Source organism: Mus musculus, chromosome 12 (assembly GCF_000001635.26).
Source record: "Mus musculus strain C57BL/6J chromosome 12, GRCm38.p6 C57BL/6J".
Lineage (NCBI taxonomy): Eukaryota > Metazoa > Chordata > Mammalia > Rodentia > Muridae > Mus > Mus musculus.
In genome coordinates this window covers 114899557-114923487 of record NC_000078.6, presented here as the reverse complement: position 1 = coordinate 114923487, position 23931 = coordinate 114899557, and the positions used below count along the sequence as shown (strand labels likewise).

General features: G+C 39.1%; 1 pseudogene, 1 gene segment (V, D, J or C) and 1 further gene; all 3 read left to right on the top strand.

Moving 5' to 3' along the window:
• The window catches only part of Igh (immunoglobulin heavy chain complex), a 2751187-nt gene that overhangs the window by 1086467 nt on the left and 1640789 nt on the right, over positions 1–23931 (top strand).
• Ighv1-39 (immunoglobulin heavy variable 1-39) lies at positions 8596–8889 on the top strand. The segment is given in 1 exon segment: positions 8596–8889. A coding segment is annotated over 1 exon segment (294 nt).
• On the top strand, positions 13185–13477 carry Ighv1-38 (immunoglobulin heavy variable V1-38; annotated as a pseudogene). The gene is given in 1 exon segment: positions 13185–13477. A coding segment is annotated over 1 exon segment (293 nt).

The window sequence follows — 23931 nt, the reverse complement described above, 5'->3', positions numbered from 1 at the left end:
ACTTAACTCTCTGGCCCTTATAGGCTTGTTCAAGCACTTGAGTCTGTAGGGGGCATATATAAAGAAAGCATAATGCAAAATATATTTCGTCTAACTTCCATTGTCCCCATAGTCTATAGCAGTCTCAATAATGTTGAAAGTCCTCTGGAAGTTTCTCAGAAAATTGGACATAGTACTACCTGAGGACCTAGCTATACCACTCCTGGGAATATACCCAGAAGATGCGGCAAGATGTAATAAGGACACATGATGTAATATCTTCATAGAAGACATACTCATAATAGCTAGAAGCTGAAAACAACCCAGATGTCCCTCAAGAGAGGAAAGTGGGGTACATTTACACAATGGATTACTCAACTATTAAAAAAATGGACTTTATGAAATTCACAGGCAAGTGGATGGAATTTGAAAATATCATCCTGAGTGAGGGAATCCATTCACAAAAGAACACATATCAGTGTGCACTCACTCTTAAGTGGTTATTAGTCCAAAAGTTCAGAATACCCAAGATACAATTCACAGACTATTTGAAGGTAAAGAAGGAAGATCAAAGTGTGAATGCTTCTGTGCATCTTAGAAGGGGGGGGTAAAATACATACAAGAGGAATTATGGAAACAAAATGTGGAGCACAGACAAAAGGAAAGGCCATCCAGAGACTTCCCTACCTGGGGATCTATCCTGTATACAGTTGCCAAACCCAGACACTATTGCAGATGCTGGCAAGTTCTTGATGACGGGAGCCTGATATGGGTATCTCCTGAAAGGTTTACCAGAGCCTGAAAAATACAGAGGTGGATGCTTGAAGCCAACCAGTGTTCTGATTGAGGGGTCCATCTGCTCCACTTTTCTTCCTCCTCTGTATCCTCTACCTCTTCCATTTCTCCCTCTCTTCTCCCCACCTTCTACTCTACCTTACTGTTTATCATTACAATCAACAGTTCTCCTTTATTTTACAAATTAAGGTGAGAATCACATTTACAGGAAATCACCTAAGTGCTGACTCATTCCTCATTTGCAACCACTCAGAGGATAATGGAATTAACATCAATTATAATTAGCCCTGGGCTGTCCATAACATTTCTCCCTTTCTGTCCAATTAAAACACTATTTTATCTCAGATATAATTGAACATAACTATTACTCTTTTGCAATTTATAAAGTACAAGAGACCTATACCCAGTCCATCATCTTTGTTAATTAAACAGAACCTCTGTCATCTGTCCTTACTTAAAAGACTTACAATTTTACATCTGACTATGCATTGGCTTTAGATTGAATGCCATCTGAAAACCATCCTCTCAAAACTGTTCCTCTCCAAATAAAAAGCCTGAGTTGGCTAGGAGACTATGTTGTTTTTCAACCCCATCAGAAATCCAAGAATGACTGATGTTAATTGAAAATATATAGGCAGCTTAAAACAGCTTCCAAAACTTAGCCAATCCATACAGACTGCTGATCACCTGGAAAGTCACGCATTTCAACAGGTTAGAGCATTGGTCTTCAGCCTACTGGCCAGGGTCATCTGACAGATTTAGAGAAACTGGTATATTAAGGACTACCCTACTCTGTCTCAGTAGAATCAAGCTGTCCTAAAGTGTAATTGTGTCTTTCTTTGGAAAGTATTGTGTCTGTAGATGAAATGAGGCAATTCTTGCCTAGTGGCTGTTTCACCAAAACTGGAGTAACTCAAAGTTGTTCAGTTTCTTCTTTGAATCCAAGACAGGGAAAGCTGTCAGGAGCAGACTAGTCGCAACAAAAAGTGAATAAATAATAATAAATAATAAATAATCATTACCTGTCACATTCTGTGGACTTCTGATATTTTTGAAAACTATCTATGTGAAGAAATCAAGACTGTTCTCTGTTAACTACTCTCAGCCATTCCTAATTAAAATAACTGAAAACACCCTAACAGTAACTCAGAGCCATGAATTTCCTATTTGGCCGTTAATTCACAGACTTAAACATATCAAATCTGTTTATAATAGCAGCAATAGAAGAACTGAGTCTAAGCCCTGTACTTTAATATTTTTAGTATCAAAGACAACCTATAATAACCACCCCTAATTCCAAAGCCTAGGGAACTGGGACTACAACTCTTCATAACTTCTTCGAGCTGAATATGGCCATTGAGAAGGGAAGGGAAAGGGTAGAAAAATCGGGAGCTGGTTGGCTTTAAGAAGGCCATACCAATGATTGTATTAGTCTCTGATGTCTGTGTCCTGACTGGATCTGGGTGAAAAAACCAGACATCAGGAGTTCAGGCAGGTCAGTTCTGAATGTCTGACAATGAAATTCACCATATTTTGTAATATATGAATCTCAAAACAAAAATTTATTATCATCAAGATAACCTTTTTGTTTGATTCTCTGGAATCTTCAGAGGGTCTTCCTCTAGCAAATCTGATCCATATAACTCTGAAAGGTGTAAATATCTTAATTACCTTTTCCAAAAAACACAAAGACAAAACCTTTTTCCCAAGTCAGCATATCCTTCAGCTGGTAACCAAGAAAACCTGTAGCTTGCCCACTGTCCCAGAGGAACAATAAAACAACCACAATACTCAAAATCACACACATTTTAGCCTATTTATACCTTTCTAATTTTTCATGTCAGGATATTAAGACAAAATTCCTGTGGAGGAATGTTAGACAGAATATTAGTCTCCTGCAGACTTTATTATACCATCTTTTGTTTTTGTTTTTTTTTGTTTGTTTGTTTCCTTTGTTTGTTTGTTGTTTGTCTTTTGTTTTTGGTTTTTTGTTTTTTTGAGACAGGGTTTTTCTGTATAGCCTTGGCTGTCCTGGAACTCACTCTGTAGACCAGGCTGGCCTCGAACTCAGAAATTTGCTTGTCTCTGCCCCTCCCAAGTGCTGGGATTAAAGGTGTGTGCCACCACTGCCTGGTTTATTATACCATCTTTAAAACAATTGATTCAGACATCTATATGTCTTTCCCTTTCCTTTCCTCTTTCCTTTCCGTTTTCCTTTCTTTTCCTGTCTCCATTCCCTTCTCTTTCCCCTTTTTCCCTCCCCCTTTTCCCCCCTTTTCCCCCTTCTCCCACTTTTCCCCTTCTCCCCCTTTTCCCCTTTTTCCTCCTTTCCCCCCTTTTCCCTCTTCTCCCCCTTGTCCCCCTTCTCCCCCTTCCTTTTCACCCTTTCACCCTTTCCACATACCCTCCCCTCCCCTCCCCCTCTTTTTTCCTCCCCTCCCCTCCCCTCCCCTTCCCCCTTCCCTCCCCTTTCCCCTCCCCTTTCCTCCCCCCTCCCCTCCTCTCCCCTCCCCTTCCCTTCCTCTTTCCTTCCATTTTTTCCCTTTTTTTCTATAACTGCATATAAGATGCAGATTGTCAAACCAGGATTTAAACCCAAAATTCCTGTGGAGCCCATGTTATCCAGAATATGACTCTCGTGTAAAACTTATTACAGCAAAATATCATTATAACAACTTTAAAGCAATTAATTTAAACTTCCACTAACATCTTCCCATAGGAAGCAGATAGTTTTTAATTGTTAAACTCTCTGCCTAGAGTAACCATCCTGTTATATCATCTATCTGTTGTGCTTTCTACCAGAATCCACACACATATATTTTATTAATACCTATTATAATAGGTGATTATCAATGATCTCTCTACATGGAGTCAGGGATTAATATTCCTTATCTGGTTCTGAACTACAGGTGAGATTTCCCAGAATTAAGTATCAAAAGTTTATAATTCAAGGGTTGAGGGGGCAGTGAAATTTTATCTTAGGTTAGTTGAATTCAAATCAAAACGTTTGGTACCATTTTGCTGTGGTAAATCTCCAGGCCAAATATGCCCCAGCAATGAAATCACAACTAAATTAGTATGAATACATGATGTGTACCTAGAATGGGCAGATCTACTGCTATACTACCATCTGCTCCATTTATGAGACCCCTTAGAACTTGCAGATTCTCCAGGCCCTGTGCTTCTGCTCCACTTTTCTTCTTCCTCATCCTGCTCTGTGTCATCTCCCTCTTCCATTTTCTCCTTTTCCTCTCCCCAACTTCTACTTCACTTTTTCTTCTATCATTCCAATCATCAGATCTTCTTTATTTTACAATTTAAGGTGGAATGCAGGTTTACAGGTAATCACCTGAGTGCTGACTCATTCCTTGTTCACAGTCACTCACAGGAGAATGGATTAACATCAAATATAATTAGCCCCAGGGCTATTTGCAACACATATGTGTGTCGACACTTTTGGAGACCAGAAGATGGCTATGGATCATTTAAAGATGGAATTACAGGCATTTAGTTGTAAACTATCTGATGTGAGCACTGAGAACCAAACCCAGAAGAGCAGTAATTACTTTCAATTTCTGGGCCATTTCTCAAAACTAGAACTTGGCCTGTTGCCATGGGCTCTAAGAGAGAGAACTCAGATCCCATTTTTCTGATCAACTCCACAGTAATCATTGTCACAGATCAACAAAATGAGTGGCAGCAATAACTATCAGGGATGCCTATGTGTTGCTAATTTCATTGTATCCTCTGAGAATGACATCTAAAATTACTTAATAGGTGGTAACAGGCACAGGATGATAGTTCTCCCTGTAAAAGCCACATATCAACAAACAAGTGGCCAGTTTCAGGTATGTGAAAACTCAATTGGAGTAGCTGTTTTGGAGCAATCTGAGAGACTCTTCCAAGAGCACAGTTGAAGCAAACTAGCATCCACACAACTTGACATCTTTGCTATTTGTCTTGGTAATTCTTTTTACTGCTATTAAATTGAATACCATCAAGTAATCTTCAAAAATTATTCTTAGAAATAAATTTGTCTTATTGGCAAATGTGCTTTCCAATTGTGGACGTCAAATGTTTCTCTTGACCTGAAGTAATATTTAAATTACAAAGCAAGTGATTACTTATGAAGATTCACATTTAAACAGCCATAATTTGTAATCCTAAATGTTCTATTCCTTCATTTTGTCAAATCATATCAGTTCCTGTATTTATCAATTTAATCCAACACACACAACCCTAAAACTATTCTGTGATTTTTGGTTTTTTGGTTCCCCCCCACACATTACCAAGAGCATAAGTATTTGTCTAGCTATCTATTCTGCTGAGTCCAGCTTCTACACAAGTTGCGGGATGTAAAGGACTAGGAATACCTGGTAGAGAAATAAGAAAACACACAATTTGCATTACAAGCTGACAGGCTGTTCTTGCAATGAGAGCTCCTAAACTACAGGCTCAGCATGCTCTCTACACTTCACTCAGCTCCAGACTTTTACTGAAATCATATAAAGAGGTTGGGTTACAAATTTTATATTGGGGAGGGTAAATGCTTCTCTATTTTCTTGTGCCAAAATTCTCTTGTGATTCAGAGTGGTACAGGTTTAAATCAGAGAAAAAGAACTATAAAATCTCAAACATAAAATTTTTATAGCAAGCACTTATTTTTTATATCTTCTGACCCCCAGTCTTCAGTGAGATTGAGGGCAGCATTATGTCATTTACAAAGTCAACATCTTCCAGCCATATGTAAGATAGTACGGTTTCATAAAAGGACAGACATGAGGTCATAAAAATAACCCTGCAGTCTTTGTAATTCTTCCTGGGCTAGACAAGTACATCATCTATTTAATGCTCCTAGCTCTTCTAACTTTCTATATTTCAATTCTTGTAGATACTTAATTATCTTTTCTTTGGAAATACAGTCGGATGTCAATGTGTTCCAAAGTGATCTGAAAAATATATCAAGGGCACGTTTCTTTGCCAATATCTCTTTCTAGTACTGGATCCTAAAATCTAATCCCACAAGATCTCCAATCTGCATCAAACATTCATGATCCCATCTTTCTGTCTATAAAAACATCCTCACTTAACTTGTTTGGAGAATTTCTAGGGGTCTGCATATAGAAATAAGGTTTTTTTCTCAGAATAAAGTGTTATAGGTAAATATACAAAGAAAATTTGCCTATCCATAGGTAAACTATAAGTGCCACTAGAAATTTGCAGTATACATGTGAAAGGAGCCAGACTTTAAGGGCAATATCACTATCCTATTAGCACGGAGAGCAGGGAAACTTGGATGATATGTGTCCTGAGAGAGGGGGTTGTTATTAGGCACTAGACTGGAACATAAATTTTGTGCAAAGAAAATAATAGAGAAAGTATGAGGAAACCACATGTATAACGACCAAATCATGAAAGTATGGGCAGTTGTAACTAAATACTTAGAAACAACAACAACAACATGATATATACAGATCAGGTAAAAATTTAAAGTTTTTGATTTGATGTATGCCCTGGTTAGTTCTATACAGAGTTTCATAATCTGTCCATAATTCTATCTCCATCTCCATTTGTTGAAGTCACACTGGGCAACTACATTATAAATGATGAAATATATACCTCCAGGTGAGTTCATGAACAGCAGGGGTCACAATAGGGCAAAGAATCCCCAGCAGAGAGATGTTGGTATGGTGTTACTATGTATCCTCTGTGGTTTTCTTTCTTAACTTACACATGCCTACTGTTATTGACTTGCAACATTTCCATATTCAAACACTGTGAAAATTCTGTGTTAAACACTTCAAAGATGTATATTTTCTTGTTTTGTTATTATATATTAACCTAGACTCCTGAGATCTTTCAGACATTGAGCCACCATCCCAGTATCATACAGGATCTGTTCCAAGGACCCTGACACATATATTCAGAGGACAGCCTGCTTTGGCCTCAGTGGGAGAAGTTGCTCCTAAATCTGGAGATACAAGAAGCCTCACAGAGTGGGGAAACCTTCTGAAGGGGCGCATCCTACTGAAGTGGGGACAGGGGGATACAAAGAGGAACTGTCAGAGAATGGATCTGGAGGGGGGCAATGACTGAGCTGTAAAAAAATAAAAGTAATAAAATATAGGTATTAAAATTATATAGTGTTTTCTGATCACTGATATTCTTTCCAAACTTATGCTAGAAAATTCACCACTCACTCAAATACAAACACTTACATTTTCTCTATAGATTCAAAAAAAGAAAATATATAAAAAGTTCTTAAAATATAAAAATGTTGAAACACACATACAACACACACAAACACAATCACACACACACACAAATACACACACACACACACACACACACACACACAGAGTACATATGGAGGGACTCATGGTTCCAGCTGCATATGTATCAGAGTATTACCTTATCTGCCATCAAGGGCAAGGGAGGCTCATGGTCCTGTGAAGGCTCAATGACCCAGCATAGGAGAATGCATAGGAATGAGGCAGGAGTGGACCTGTGGTTTGGGGAACAACCGCGTAGAAGCACGGCCTGGTGGGATGGTATAGTGAATTTGTGAAGGGGAGCCAGGGAAAGGAGATAACATTTGATATATAAATAAATAAAATAACCAATTAAAAGGACATGGTCAGGATGTTGTGAGAGGGACATATTGGAAGGTAGCAAGGGAAACCAGAGTGATAGAAAAGAAGTAGGAATGATCATACTGTATTATTCAAATCATGGAACCACACATAAATGAAAACATGAAGCATTTGTTTTTAAGTACCTCAATGAACTCATTGAGCATATTTCTTAGGTTCTTCCACATAGGCATACAATCCATAGTTCATGTTTTACCAGTGAAGAATATTTCATAGTCTATACCCATACATTGTCAGTAGTTTTTGTCCTTTGTTGTAAATCTAGGTGAACTCTATTGGCCAGCTGCTGTGAATGGAGCAGCAATAAGCATGGGTGTGCAGTTGTCTTGGTAGTAATATAGAGTAATTTGAGTACAATAGTGGGAGGGATGGAGCTGGGACACAGCACAATTTTATTTACTCTTTTGCTGACAAATTAAAACAGAATTTCAATGTCAGTATGCTACACTATCTAGTATGCTCATAACAATAATAAGTAAAGATTAAACATTTTCCACATCACATTCATGTCATTAGTTTTCTCATTTGCCTTCTTCCTTATCAACATCTGACTGAGTTCTAATTAAGACATTAAATCTTTGTAAACTGCACTTAGCTAACGGGCATTTCCATCATTATCATCATCATTATCTTCTTCATCATCCTCTTCATCTTCACAAATCATTATCTGTAAATTAAAATGTGAACATAGCCACAGAGTGGAGCAACAGATTTAGGCCGAATATCGATTGAGAGATTCCTCCCTATAGTAACAAGCATACCAGCAGTGCAGGGCTCACAGAAAGTGTATGGGACGCATTTTCTCAGAGAGTGTTTGGATTTGGACTATCCTGCAGCTTGTCCCAAGTAACTTTTCAGTCCTTTCTCTCCAGCTTTTCTCCAGGTGGACTAGGATCTTAAGAAGTCCCCTGCTCATGAATATGCAAATTACCTAAGTCTATGGTGGTTAAAAACAGGAATGTCCACACCCTGAAATCAACATATGTCTAGTGTCCTCTCCACAGTCCCTGAAGACACTGACTCTAACCATGGGATGGAGCTGGATCTTTCTCTTCCTCCTCTCAGGAACTGCAGGTAAGGAACTCACCAGTTCCAAATCTGAAGAAAAGAAATGGCTTGGGATGTCACTCACATCCACTCTGTCTTTCTCTTCACAGGTGTCCACTCTGAGTTCCAGCTGCAGCAGTCTGGACCTGAGCTGGTGAAGCCTGGCGCTTCAGTGAAGATATCCTGCAAGGCTTCTGGTTACTCATTCACTGACTACAACATGAACTGGGTGAAGCAGAGCAATGGAAAGAGCCTTGAGTGGATTGGAGTAATTAATCCTAACTATGGTACTACTAGCTACAATCAGAAGTTCAAGGGCAAGGCCACATTGACTGTAGACCAATCTTCCAGCACAGCCTACATGCAGCTCAACAGCCTGACATCTGAGGACTCTGCAGTCTATTACTGTGCAAGACACAGTGTTGTAACCACATCCTGAGTGTGTCAGAAAACCTGGAGGTGCAGCAAGCTCCCTTAGAACTGACAAGACTTAGAAAAGTGTTGCTTGTAGATTTGCTTAGATGCAGTCATTTGAATAGTGTGTTTTTGTGTCTATTTAGTAAAATCCTATTGTGCTTTTTCAGCTTTGTAGAAGGATATCCATGAATTGCATGCAGTTTACTAGGATGTCCCTAGAGTACCCCATGCCTTGTCAATATGGATAACAGTGAACACTTTCATTGACTTATTTCTTCTTTCATAAAACAACAAAAAAGGGAAAATGTGATTATGCATGATAAAAGTGTGTTTTATTGTGTAAAAAACTTGAACTTTGGAATAGTTGGGAATAAAGTATAATATGAATTTGACCTATAAAATTCCACCAAGCTCTGAGCAAAGACAAAGCCCTTTCAAAGTCTTAAGTCTTTACTTCCTATTCAGAACTCTTGATTTTATAAATTAAGAGGGTCACTTAAATTCCTGAAACACAAATTTCCTTGTAAACTTAGTTATAGTAGGGGTTCATGTGGACCCAGACTTTTTAATAAAGCTTTCAAGCATCTCATCAGGACCAAGGCCATAGGCAACACAAGATTCTGCAACAGAGTGGAAAAGGACAGAGTCTTAAGTTTTAAGTGAGTTTTAGGTGTTTTGCTAACTTGCTTATGTGGTCTGCCAGAAGTTCCAAGCTCTTAGAATATAAGAGGTATTAATATCAGAATGAGGAGCTGCATCGTTTCTGCCATTGCCATGTTGAACAGTCCTGTGATGGTGAAGTGGGAATGATTATTGAGGAGATGAGAAAGAATACGCTGAGACAAAGGTTAAAATAAGAGTGCTGTCCAGTAAATACTATTGCGATCTGAATTTACTATTCATATGTGTCCCATGTCATGTTTAGTGTTTTACTGCTGTGAACACATACCATTACCAAAGAAAGTTTATGGAGGACAATATTTAATTGGGGCTGGCTTACAGGTGTAGAGATTCTGTCAAGTATCATCAAGGCAGGAGATCATGACAGCATCCAGGCCAGCATGGTGTAAGCAGAGCTGAGAGCTGTACATCTTCATTTGATCGATGGTAACAGAATACTCACTTCAAACAGCTGAGAATATTATAGCCCACATCACAAGTGACACACCTATTCCAATAGGACCACACCTTATAATAATGCTATTGTAGACTGAGCATATACATAACATCACATTGATTTCCTGGCCTTCATAGGCTTGTTAAAGCATTTGTGTCCGTGGATGTCATACATAAATAAACCAAAATGCAAAGTATATTCAGTGTAACTTCCAAAGTTCTTATAGACTATAGTGGTCTCAAGAATGTTGACAGTCCTCTGGCAATTTCTTAGAAAAATGGACATAGTACTATCTGAGGACCCAGCTATATCACTCCTGGACATATAGACAGAAGATTCTCCAACATGTAATAAAACACATGCTCTCATATGTCTATAGAAGCCATATTCATAATAGCTAGAAGCTGGAAATAACCCAAATGTCCCTCAACAAAAGAATGCATACAGAAAATGTTATATATTTACAGAATCAAATACTACTCAGCCATTAAAAACAATTACTTCATTAAATTAGCATGTAAATGGATGGAACTTGAAAATATCATCCTGAGTGAGGTAACCCAGTCACAGAAGAACACACATGGTGTGTACTCACTGATAAGTGGAAGTTAGCCAAAATTTCAGAATATGCATTATACAATTCACAGACCATATGAAGCTAAAGAAGGAAGAACAAAGTGTGCATGTTTCTGTGCATCTTAGAAGAGGGAACAGATTACTCACAGGAGGAATTATGAGGACAAAATATGTAGCATAGACGAAAGGAAAGGCCATTCAGAGACTGCCCTACCTGGAGACTCATCCCATATACAGTTGCCAAAACCAGATTCTACTGCAGATGCTGGGAATTTCTTGCTGATGGGAGCCTGATATGGCTGTCTCCTGAAAGTCCCTGCCAGAATCTGAAAAATACAGAATCAAATGAACACAGCCAAATCCTGGCCTGAGCAAGGGGTCGTTGTCTCCAGAGTTAAAGAAGGGACTGAAGGCACTGAGGGGATTTGCAGCCACACTGAGGGAGCAACCAGCCAGAACATCCCCCCACAAGCTCCTAGGGACACGACCACCACCCAAATTATACTCATGAAGGAACCCATGGCTCCAGCCACATATGAGATAGAGGATGTCCTTGTTTGGACCTCAGTGGGAGGATGGCCCTTGAGCCTGAGGTGGTTCAATGCCCCCAATGCAGTGGAATACCAGGAAGAGAAGGCAGGTGTGGCTGTGTGTGTAGAGGAACATCCTATTAGAGGCAGGAAGTTGTGGTGATGGGATGTGGCTTCCAGAAAGGAAACCTAGGAAGGGGATACTATTTGAAATATAAATAAATAAAATAACCAAGTAAAGGAAAATAAAGTCCAAAGTTCAAAGTCTCTTCTGAAATTCATTCAGGCATTGATGACCCATTCACACACAGGCAAGCATACACACAAAAACACATACACACACATGTGCATACATATACATGGACTTATAATATCTAGACTAGCATCTTGTATATGTTTGGACTGAGTGGGAATTACTTTCTGTTGGGCAGTGGATCACGAGAAGAAGCCTCTAAGTTTGAACTCAGTTTGAAGCTGCAGGGTCACAGAAGGGAGAGTAGGAGCTTTGATCTGTTCCTGACACCAGACCCCTGTCATGTAGCCATAGCCCACCTTAGAGAGTTGTGGATATCAGTCACATAAGGTTAGTGGCCCCAAGCACCTCAGCATGTAGATGAATACACGTGGAGGGACTCATAGCTCCACCTGCATATGTATTAGATGATTAGCTTACCTGTCAACAATGGCAGGGGAGGCTCATTATCCTGTGAATGGTTGATGACCCAGCATAACAGAATTCTAGAGGGATGAGGCAAGTGTGGATATATGGTTTAGGGGTGCAACCTACAGAAGCAGGGGCAGGTGTGATGGGATAGGAGATTTGTGCAGGGGAACCAGAGAAAGGATATAACATTTGATATATAAATGAATATAATAACCAATAAAAAAGACTTGGTCAGTATATTGTAAGAGAGACATATTTGAAGGTCCCAAGGAAAACCAGAGACATAGTAGAGGTAGGAATGATCATAGTATATTATTCAAATCATGGAACCACACATGAATGAAAACATGAAGCATTTGTTTCTATGAACCTGGCTGTCATCATAGAGCAAATATTCCATGTTCTTACACATAAGTATAACATAAGAGTTCATGGTTTTAAACTGAGAAATATTTCATTGTCTATAACCCAGACATTGTCAGTATTTATTTGTCCTTTTTTTTGAAATTAAACGGATTCCATTTCCTAGATTCTGTGAATTGAGAAGCAATAAACATGGATGTGCAACTGTTTTTGTAATAATATAGAGTTATTTGAGTACATACTTGGGAGAGATTCAGCTGGGACACAGCACAGTTTTATTTCTGTTTTTTGGTGACAATTTCAAATAGAATTCCAAAGTCAGTATACTGCACTAGTGTACTCATATCAATAGTGAGTAAAGATTCAACAATTTCCATATCCATGTCATTAGTTTTCGCCTTTGTCTTCTTCCTTATCAACATCTGATGGAGTACTAATTAATACATTAAATATTTTTAAACTGCACTCATCTAATGGGTATTAACATCATTATCATCATTATTTTCTTCAGCATCATCTTCATCTTCACAAACCATTATCTCTAAATCAAAATGTGAACATATCCATAGAGTAGAGCCAAAGACTTAGGCCAATAATAGATTGAAAGATTCGTCCATGTAATTACAAAAATACCAGCAGTGCAGAACTTATAGAACATGTATGGGATATATTTCCTAAAAGAGTAATTGGATTTGCATAATCCTGCTGCTTGACCCATGTACCTTTCAGTCCTTCCTCTCCAGCTCTTCTCTAGTTGGACTAAGTTCTTAAGTAAGAAGTCCCCTCCTCATGAATATGCAAATTACCTGAGTCTATGGTGGTTAAAAACAGGGATGTCCACACCCTGAAAACAACATATGACCTGTGTCCTCTCCACAGTCCCTGAACACACTGACTCTAACCATGGAATGGAGCTAGAACTTTCTCTTCCTCCTGTCAGGAACTACAGTTAATGGGATCACCAGTTCCAAATCTAAAGAAAAGAAATGGCCTGCGATGTCACTTACATAAATTCTTCCTTTCTCCACACAGGTGTCCACTCTGAGGTCCAGCTGCAGCAGTCTGGACCTGAGCTCGTGAGCCTGGGGCTTCAGTGAAGATATCCTGCAAGGCTTCTGGTTACTCATTCACTAGCTACTAAATGCACTGGGTGAAGCAAAGCCATGGAAAGAGCCTTGAGTGGATTGGACTTATTATTCCTTACAATGGTGATACTGGCTACAACCAGAAGTTCAAGGGCAAGGCCACATTGACTGTAGACTAGTCCTTCAGCACAACCTACATGGAGCTCCGCAGCCTGAAATCTGAGGACTCTGCGGTCTATTACTCTACAAGACACAGTGTTATAACCACATCCTGTATGATACAAAAACTCTGGAGGTACAGAAAGCTGCCTTGGAACTGACAAGACTTAGAGAATAGTCACTTGTAGTTTTGCTTAGATGCAGTCATTTGAATAGTGTTTTTTTTTGTGTCTATTTCTTAAAAACCTATTGTGCTTTTTCAGCTTTCTAGAAGGACATCCATGAAGTACATGCTGTTGATTAGGCTGTCCCTAGAGTACTCCATGCCTTGTCCATATGGATAACAGTGAACACTTTCATTGACTTATTTCTTCTTTCATAAAACAACAAAAAAGGGAAACTATGATTATGCATGATAATATTATGTTAGTATTGTGTGAAAGAATAGAACTTTGGAATAGCTGGGAGTAAAACATAAGCTGAATTTAACCTGTAAAATTCCACCAAGTTCTGAGCAAAGAAAAAGCCCTTTCAAAGTCTTAAGTCTTTACTTCCTATTCACAACTCCTGATTTTATAAATGAAGTGGGTCATTTACCTTGCTCCAACACAAATTTCCTTGTAATCTTAGGTAGAGTAGAGGTTCATGTGGACCCAGACTTTTTACTAAATTTTGAATCTTCTCATCAGGACCAAGACCACAGGCAACATGAGATTTTGCAACAGAGTGGAAAAGGACAGAGTCTTAAGTTTTAAGTGATTTTTAGTTGTTTTACTAACTTGCTTCTATGGTCTGCCAGAAGTTTTAGAATATAAGAGGTATTAATATCAGGATGCAGAGCTCCATCATTTCTGCCATTGTCAAGTTGAACAGTCCTGTGATGGTGGAGTGAGAATGATTATAGGAGAGATGGAAATGAAGACTCCGAGACAATGGTTAGAAATAAGAGTGTTGTCCAGTAAATCCTACTGCAATCTGAATTTACTATTCATATATGTCATATGTCTTTTTTAGGGTTTTACTGCTGTGAACAGAGACCATGACCAAGGTAATTTTATGAAGGACACCATTTATTTGGGGCTGACTTACAATTGTAGAGGTTAAGTTGAGTATCATCAAGGCAGGAGAACATAACAGCATCCAGGCCAGCATGGTGCCAACAGAGCTGAGAGCTCTACATCTTCATCTGAAGGGTGCTAGCAGAATACTGGCTTCCAAGAAGCTGAGAGTTTTAAAGCCCACACCCAGTGTGTCAGACCTATTCCAACAGGACCTCACCTAAAATAGTGCTATTCTGGGCTGAAAATATACAAACCATCACATTGACTTCCTGGCCCCTTAGGCTTGTTCAAGCATTTGAGTATTTGGGTGGCACATGCTCCAACACATTCATAGAAGACATATTCATAATAGGTAGAAGCTGGAAACATCTCAATTGTCCCTCAACAGTGGAATGCATACAGAAAATGAGGTACATTTACAGAATTGAGAATTACTCAGCTATTAAAAACAAGGACTTCATGAAATTTTCAGGCAAATGGATGGAACCTGAAAATATCATCTTAGTGAGGTAACCCAATCACAAAAGTACACACATGGTATGTACTCACTGATAAGTGGATATTAGTTGAAAAGTTAAGAATATGTAAGATACAATTCACAGACCATATGAATGTCAAGAAGGAAGTCCAAGGTGTGGATGCTTCTTAGATGAGGGAACAGAATACTCACAGGAGGAATTATGGGGATAAAATGTGGAGCAGAGTCGAAAGAAAAGGCCATCCAGAGACTGCTCTACCTGGAGATCCATCCCATATGCAGTTGCAAAACTCAGACACTATTGCAGATGCTGGGAACCTCTTGCTGATCAGAGCCTTGACACGCTGTCTCCTGAAGGTATCCTCCAGAATCTAGAAAATACAGAGACAACTGCTCACAGACAACCACTTGCCTGAGCGAGGTGTCCTTGACAGAGGAGTTAGAATAGAGACTGAAGGAGATGAGGGGGTTTGCTGCTCCCTAGTGGGAACTACAGTGTCAACTAGCCAGAACCCTCTTGCCCTCAAGCTCTTGGGGACTGAACCACCAACCAAATAATACACATGGTAAGACCTATGTCTGTAGTCACATATGAGGCTGAGGATGTCCTTGTTGGAAATCAGTGGGAAGAATTGCCCTTGGGCCTGTGGGTGTTCAATATCCCAATTCTGTGGAGTGTCAGGGTGGGAAGGCAGGTGTGTGTGTGTGTGTGTGTGTGTGTGTGTGTGTGTGTGTGTGTGTGGCAGGAGAGCACCCTCTTATCAGCAGGGAATGGGGCTGATAGGATGGGGGCCTCAAGAATGGAAACCCGGAAAGTGGATAATATTTGAAATATGAAAAAATAAAACTTCCAAGGAAAGGAAAAAAAGTCCAAAGTTCAAATTCTCTTCTGAGGTTCATCTAATTTCTTAACTTTAATTTCCAAAGCAAGACTGGAAACAAGGCACCTAGGGGAGCCATCTTGGTTCCAGGATCCCTCAGTGACTAGTCTGCACAAGTGAATGTGTGAACTACAGAAGCTACACAGCTTCTGAGACAGCAGAAGTAACAAGGCTTCTGGGACAGACCCAGTTTCAGGTTCTAGGCATCTAGCACCTTCCCTGCCAGAGGAAAGGTATCCACTCTGCCCTGCAGGGCTCTGCTGTGGAGCACCTAAGGGAGCCATCTTGGGTCCCGGATCCCTCAGTGACTATTCTGAGCAGGTGATAGTGTGGACTACAGCAGCTACACAGCTTCTGGGACAGTAAGAAGTGACACACTTTCTGGGAGAGGCCCTGTTTTGAGCCTTCATCTTCAGTCAGTAGGCAGGTCCAAAGGCCAGCTACCTGTGCAACCTTCCCTGCAAGAGAAGAGCTTTCCTGCAGAGAGTACTCTGATCACTGAAACTCAAGAGAAAGATACACTCGCAGGTCTACTGATAAAGGCTAACAGAATCACAGGAGGAACGAGCTCCAACCAGAGACAACTATAACAACTAACTCCAACGAATACCAGATGGTGAAAAGCAAATATAAGAATCTTACTAACAGAAACCAAGACCACTCACCATCATCAGAACCCAGCACTCCCAACTCAGCTAGTCCTGGATACCCCAACACACCTGAAATGCAAGACTCGGATTTAAAATCATATCTCTGGATGCTGGTAGAGGACATTAAGCAAGACTTTAATACATGAGAACACTGCTAAAGAGATGGAAGTCCTTAAAGAAAAACAAGAAAACAACCAAACATATGATGGAATTGAACTAAACCATACAAGACCTAAAAAGGGAAGTAGACACAATAGAAAAAACCCAAAGTGAGACAAAGCTGGAGATAGAAACCCTAGGAAAGAAATCTGGAACCATAGATGCAAGCATCAGCAACAGAATACAAGAGATGGAAGAGAGAATCTTAGGTGCAGAAGATTCCATAGAGAACATGGGCACAACAATCAAAGAAAATGCAATATGCAAAAAAGATCCTACCTCAAAACATCCAGGAAATCCAGGACACAATGAGAAGACCAAACCTACGGATAATAGGAGTTGATGAGAATGAAGATTCTCAACTTAAAGGGCCAAAAAATATCTTCAACAAAATTATAGAAGAAAACTTCCCAAACTTAAGAGATGCCCATGAACATACCAGAAGGCTACAGAACTCCAAATAGAATGGACCAGAAAAGAAATTCCTCCCAACACATAATAATCAGAACAACAAATGCACTAAATAAATATAGACTTTTTCTTTCTTTTTTAAAATTAGGTATTTATTTCTTTTACATTTCCAATGCTATCCCAAAATTCCCCCACACGCTCCTCCACTCACTCCCACACCCACTGAATCCCACCTCTTTGCTCTGGCATTTCCCAGTACTGAGGCATATAAAGATTGCACAACCAATGGGCGTCTTTCCACTGATGGCCGACTAGGATATCTTCTGATACATATGCAGCTAGAGACAGGATCTCGGGGGGGGGTGGTACTGGTTAGTTCATATTGTTGTTCCACATATAGGGTTGCAGATCTCTTTAGCTCCTTGGTTACTTTCTCTAGCTCCTCCATTGGGGGCACTGTGATCCATCCAATAGCTGACTGTGAGCATCCACTTCTGTGTTTGCTAGGCCGCTGCATAGTCTCACAAGAGACAGCTATATCTGGGTCCATTCAGCAAAATTTTGCTAGTGTATGCAATGGTGTCAGCGTTTGGAAGCTGACTATGGGATGGATCCCCAGATATGGCAGTCTGTAGATGGTCCTTCTTACTGGTTGAAACATCTTCTGGATATATGCCCAGGAGAGATATTTCAGGATCCTCTGGTAGTACTATGTCCAATTTTCTGAGGAACCGCCAGACTGATTTTCAGAGTGGTTGTACAAGATTGCAATCCCACCAACAATGGAGGAGTGATCCTCTTTTCCATATCCTCGCCAGCATCTGCTGTCACCTGAATTTTTGATCTTAGCCATTCTGACTGGTGTGAGGTGGAATCTCAGGGTTGTTTTGATTTGTATTTCCCTGATGATTAAGGATGTTCAACATTTTTTCAGGTGCTTCTCAGCCATTCGTTAATTGTCAGGTGAAAATTCTTTGCTTAGCTCTGAGCTCCTTTATTTAATGGGGTTATTTGATTTTCTGGAGGCCCCCTTATTGATATATATATGATATTAGTCCCCTCTCTGATTTAGGATACGTAAAGATCATTTCCCAATCTGTTGTTGGCCTTTTTGTCTTATTGATGGTGTCTTTTGCCTTGCAGAAGCTTTGCAATTTTATGAGGTTCCGTTTCTGGATTCTCGATCTTACAGCACAAGCCATTGCTGTTCTATTCAGGAATTTTTCCCTATGCCCATATCTTGGAGGCTTTTCCCTACTTTCTCCTTTATAAGTTTCAGAGTCTCTGTTTTTATGTGGAGTTCCTCAATCCACTTAGAATTGACCTTAGTACAAGAAGATAGGAATGGATCAATTCACATTCTTCTACATGATAACCACCAGTTGTGCCAGCACCATTTGTTGAAAATGCTGTCTTTTTTCCAGTGGATGGTTTTTGCATCTTTGTCAAAGATAAAAATGACCATAGGTATATGGGTTCATTTTTGGGTCTTCAATTCTATTCCATTGGTCTACTTGTCTGTCGCTATACCAGTACCATGCAGTTTTTAATCACAATTGTTCTGTAGTACAGCTTTAGGTTAGGCATGGTGATTCCACCAGGGTTTTTTTGTTTGTTTGTTTGTTTTGTTTTGTTTTTTATCCTTGAGCAGAATTTTTGCTCTCCTAGGTTTTTTGTTATTCCAGATGAATTTGCGGTTTGTCTTTTCTAATTCGTTGAAGAATTGAGTTGGAATTTTGATGGGGATTGCATTGAGTCTGTAGATTGCTTTTGGCAAGATACCCATTTTTACTACATTGATTCTGCCAGTCCATGAGAATGGGAGATCTTTCCATCTTCTGAGATCTTCTTTAATTTCTTTCTTCAGAGACTTGAAGTTCTTATCACACAGATCTTTCACTTCCTTAGTTAGAGTCACACCAAAGTATTTTATATTATTTATGACTATTGCCCAATATAGACTATTAAAAGCAGTAAGGGAAAAAGGTCAAGTAACATAAAAAGGCGGGCCTATTAGAATCTCACAAGACTTCTTACCACAGACTATGAAAGCCAGAAGATCCTGGGCAGATGATATGAAGACCCTAAGAGAACACAAATGCCAGCCTGGGCTACTATACCCAGCAAAACTCTCAATTACCATAGATGGAGAAACCGAAGTATTCTATGGTAAAACCAAATTCAGAAAACATCTTTCTACAAATCCAGCCATTCAAATGATAATAAAGGGAAAACACCAACACAAGGACAGAAACTACACCCTAGAAAAAACAAGAAAGTAATTCTTCCACAAACCTAAAAGAAGACAGCTGCAAGAACAGAATCCCAACTTTAACAACAAAAATAACAGGAAAAAACAATTACTTTTCCTTGATTTCTCTTAATATCAATGGACTCAATTACCCAATAAAAAGACATAGACTAGCTACAAAACAGGACCCAACATTTTGTTGCTTAAAGGAAACTCACCTCAGAGAAAAGGACAGACACTACATCAGTGTGAAAGGCTGGAAAACAAATTTCCAAGCAAATGGTCCGAAGAAACAAGCTGAAGTAGCCATTCTTATATGGAATAAAATTGATTTTAAACCCAAAGTTTTCAAAAAAGACAAGGAGGGGCAATTCATACTCATCAAAGGTAAAATCTACCAAGATGAACTCTCAATTCTGTATATTGATGCCCCAAATATAAGGGCAGCCACATTCATTAAAGTAACTTTAGTAAAGCTCAAAGCAAAAATTGCACCTCACACAAGAATTGTGGGAGACTTCAACACCCTACTCTCACCAATGGACAGATCCTGGAAACAGAAACTAAACTGAGTCACATGGACACTAACTGGGGATATGAAACAAATGGTCTTAATTGATATCTACAGAACATTTTATCCTAAAACAAAAGGATATACCTTCTTCTCAGTGCCACATGATACCTCTTCCAAAATGAACCATATATTTGGTCACAAAACAGGACTCAACAGTTAAAAAATATTGAAATTATCCCATACTTCCTATATGATCAATCTTCAATAGCAACCAAAATAATAGAAAGCCAACATTTATGTGGAAATTGAACAACACTCTACTCAATGAATCATTGGCCAAGGATGAAATAAAGAAAGAAATTAAATTCTTTTTAGAGTTTAATGAAAATGAAGCCACAACATATCCAAACTATTGGGACACAATGAAGGCAGTCCTAAGAGGAATACTCATATCCCTGTGTGCCTCCAAAAAAAAAAAAAAAAACTAGAGAGAGGATACACAAGCATACTGACAGCACACCTAGAAGCTCTAGAACTAAAGGAAGCAAATTCAGCGAAGAGGAACAGATTGAAGGAAATAATCAAACTCAGGGCTGAAATCAACCAAGTGGAAACACAAAGAACTATTCAAAGAATCAACCAAACTAGAAGCTGGTTCTTTGAGAAAAACAACAAGATAGATAAACCCTTAACCAGACTAACTAGAGGGCACAGGGACATTATCCTAATTAACAAAATCAGAAATGAAAAAGCAGACAAAAAAACAGATCATGTGGAAATCCAAAACGTCCTCGGATCCTACTACAAAAGGCTATATAATAAACAAAATTGGAAATCCTGGATGAAATGGACAACTTCCTAGACATATACAAGGTACCAAAGTTAAATCAGGATCAGATTAATGATCTAAACAGCCCCATTTCCCCTAAAGAAATAGAAGCAGTCATTAATAGTCTCCCAAACAAACAAAAAAAAAACAACAAAACAAACAAACAAACAAACAAACAAAAAAAAGCCCAGGACCAGATGGGTTTAGTACAGAGTTCTATCAGACCTTCAAAGAAGATCTAATTCCAGTTCTTCACAGACTATTCCACAAAATAGAAGCAGAAGGTACTCTACCCAATTCATTCTATGAAGCCACAATTACTCTAATACCTAAAACACACAATGATCCAACAAAGAAAGTGAATTTCAGACCAATATCCCTTATGATTATCGTTACAAAAATACTCAATAAAATCCTCACAAACCAAATCCAAGAACACATCAAAATGATCATCCATTGTGACCAAGTAGGGTTCATCCGAGGGATGCAGGGATGGTTTAATATACGGAAATCCATCAATGTAATCCACTATATAAACAAATTCAAGGACAAAAAAACCCACATGATCATCTCATTAGATTCTGAGAAAGCATGTGACAAAATCCAACACCCCTTCATTATAAAAGTTTTGGAAAGATCAGGAATTAAAGGCCCATACCTAAACATAATGAAAGCAATGTACAGAAAACTAGAAACCAACATCAATCTAAATGGAGAGAAACTCGAAGCAACCTCACTAAAATCAGGGAATAGACAAGGATGCCCACTTTCTCCCTACCTCTTCACTATAGTATGCAAAGTTCTAGTCAGAGCCATTCAACAACAAAAGGACATCAAGGGAATAAAAATTGGAAATGAAGAAGTCAAAATGTCACTATTTGCAAATGATATGATAGTATATATCAGTGACCCCAAAAATTCCACCAAAGAACTCCTAAATCTGATAAACAGCTTCAGTGCAGTAGCTGGATATAAAATTAACTCAAATAAATCAATGGCCTTTCTCTACACAAAGGATAAATGGACTGAGAAAGAAATTAGGGAAACAACACCCTTCACAATAGTCACAAATAATATAAAATACCTTGGTGTGACTCTAACTAAGGAAGTGAAAGGTCTGTATGATAAGAACTACAAGTCTCTGAAGAAAGAAATTGAAGAAGATCTCAGGAGGTGGAAAGAACTCCCATACTCATGGATATACAGAATCAATATAGTAAAAATGGCTATCCTGCTGAAAGCAATCTATAGATTCAATGCAATCCCCATCAAATTTCCATCTCAATTCTTCACTGAGATAGAAAGGGCAATTTGCAAATTCATCTGGAAAAAAACTTAGGATAGCAAAAACTATTCTCACAATAAAAGAACCTCTGGTAGAAACACCATGCCTGACATTAAGCTGTACTACAGAGAAATCGTGGTAAAAACAGCATTGTACTGGTACAGTGACAGACAGGTAGATCAATGGAATAGAATTGAAGACCCAGAAACGAATCCTCACAGCTATGGTCACTTAATCTTTGACAAGGAAGCTAAAACCATCCATTGGAAAAAAGACAGCATTTTCAATAAATGGTGCTGGCACAACTGGCGGTTATCATGTAGAAGAATGCGAATTGATCCATTCTTTTCTTGTAGAAAGCTCAAGTCTAAGTGTATCAAAGACCACCACATAAGATCAGAGACACTGAAATTAATATAGGAGAATGTAGGGAAAGGCCTCGAAGATATGGGCATAGGGGGAAGATTCCTAAACAGAACAGCAATGGCTTGCATGGTAAGATTAAGAGCTGACAAGTGGGACCTCATAAAATTGCAAAGCTTCTATAAGGCAAAAGACACTGTCAATAAGACAAAAAAGCCACCAACAAATTGGGAAAGGATTTTTACCAATTCTAAATCTGATCGTGGACTAATATAAAATATATATACAAAGAGTTCAAGAAGCTGGACTACAGAACTTCAAGTACCACATTAAAAATGGTATTCAGAGCTAAACAAAGAATTCTCAACTGAGGAATACCGAATGGCTGAGAAGCACCTGAAAAAATGTTCAACATACTTAATAATCAGGAAAATGCAAATCAAAACAACCCTGAGATTCCACCTCACATCAGTCAGAATGGCTAAGATCAAAAATTCAAGTGACAGAAGATGCTGGTGAGGATGTGGAGAAAGAGAAACACTCCTCCACTGCTGGTGGGATTGCAAGCTTGTACAACCACTCTGGAAGTCAGTCTGGAGGTTTCTCAGGAAATTGGACATAATACTACCGGGGGGATCCAGCAATACTTCTCCTTGACTTATACCCAGAAGAAGTTTCAACTGATAATAAGAACACCTGCTCCACTATGTTCATAGCAGACTTATTTATAATAGCCAGATCCTGGAAATGACCCAGATGTACATCAGCAGAAGAATGGATACAGAAAATGTGGTACATTTACACAATAGAGTACTACTCAGCAATTAATAGCAATGGATTTATGAAATGCTTGGACAAATGGAGGTACCTGGAGTATATCATCATTAGTGAGGTAATCCAATCACAAAAGACGTCATTATATATGCATTCACTGATAAGTGGATATTAGCTCAGAAACATAGAAAACCCAAGATATTATTTGCAAAACACAAGAAAGTCAAGAAGAGGGAAGACCAATGGGTGGTTACATCATTTCTCCTTAGAATAAGGAACAAAATACCCATGTAAGGGGTCACAGAGACAAATTTTGGAGCTAAGACCCAATGATGGACTATCCAGAGATGACCCCACCCGGGGATCCATCCCATAATCAGCAACCAAACCCAGACACTATTGCCCAATGCCAGAAAGATTTTGATGAAGGGACCCTGTTATAGCTGTCTCTTATGAGGCTATGCCAGTGCCTTGCAAATACAGAAGTGGATGCTCACAGCCATCTATAAAATGGAACACAGGGCCCCCAATGGAGAAGCTAGAGAAAGTACCCAAGGAGATGAAGGGATCTGCAACCCTATAGGTGGAATAACAATATGAACTAACCAGTACCCCCAGAGCTCATATCTCTAGCTGCATATGTAGTAGAAAATGACCTAGTCGGCCATCACTGGGAAGAGAGGCCCCTTGGTATTGCAAACTTTATATGGCCCAATAGAGGAGAATGCCAGGGCCAAGAAGCAGGAGTGGGTGGTAGGGGAGCAGGGCAGAGGGCAGGGTATAGGGAAATTTCAGGATATCATTTGAAATGTATATAAAGAAAATATATATATATTAAAAAAGACTGGAAACCAGGTTTGCAAACTCCAAACTCTGTATCTCCATGGCTA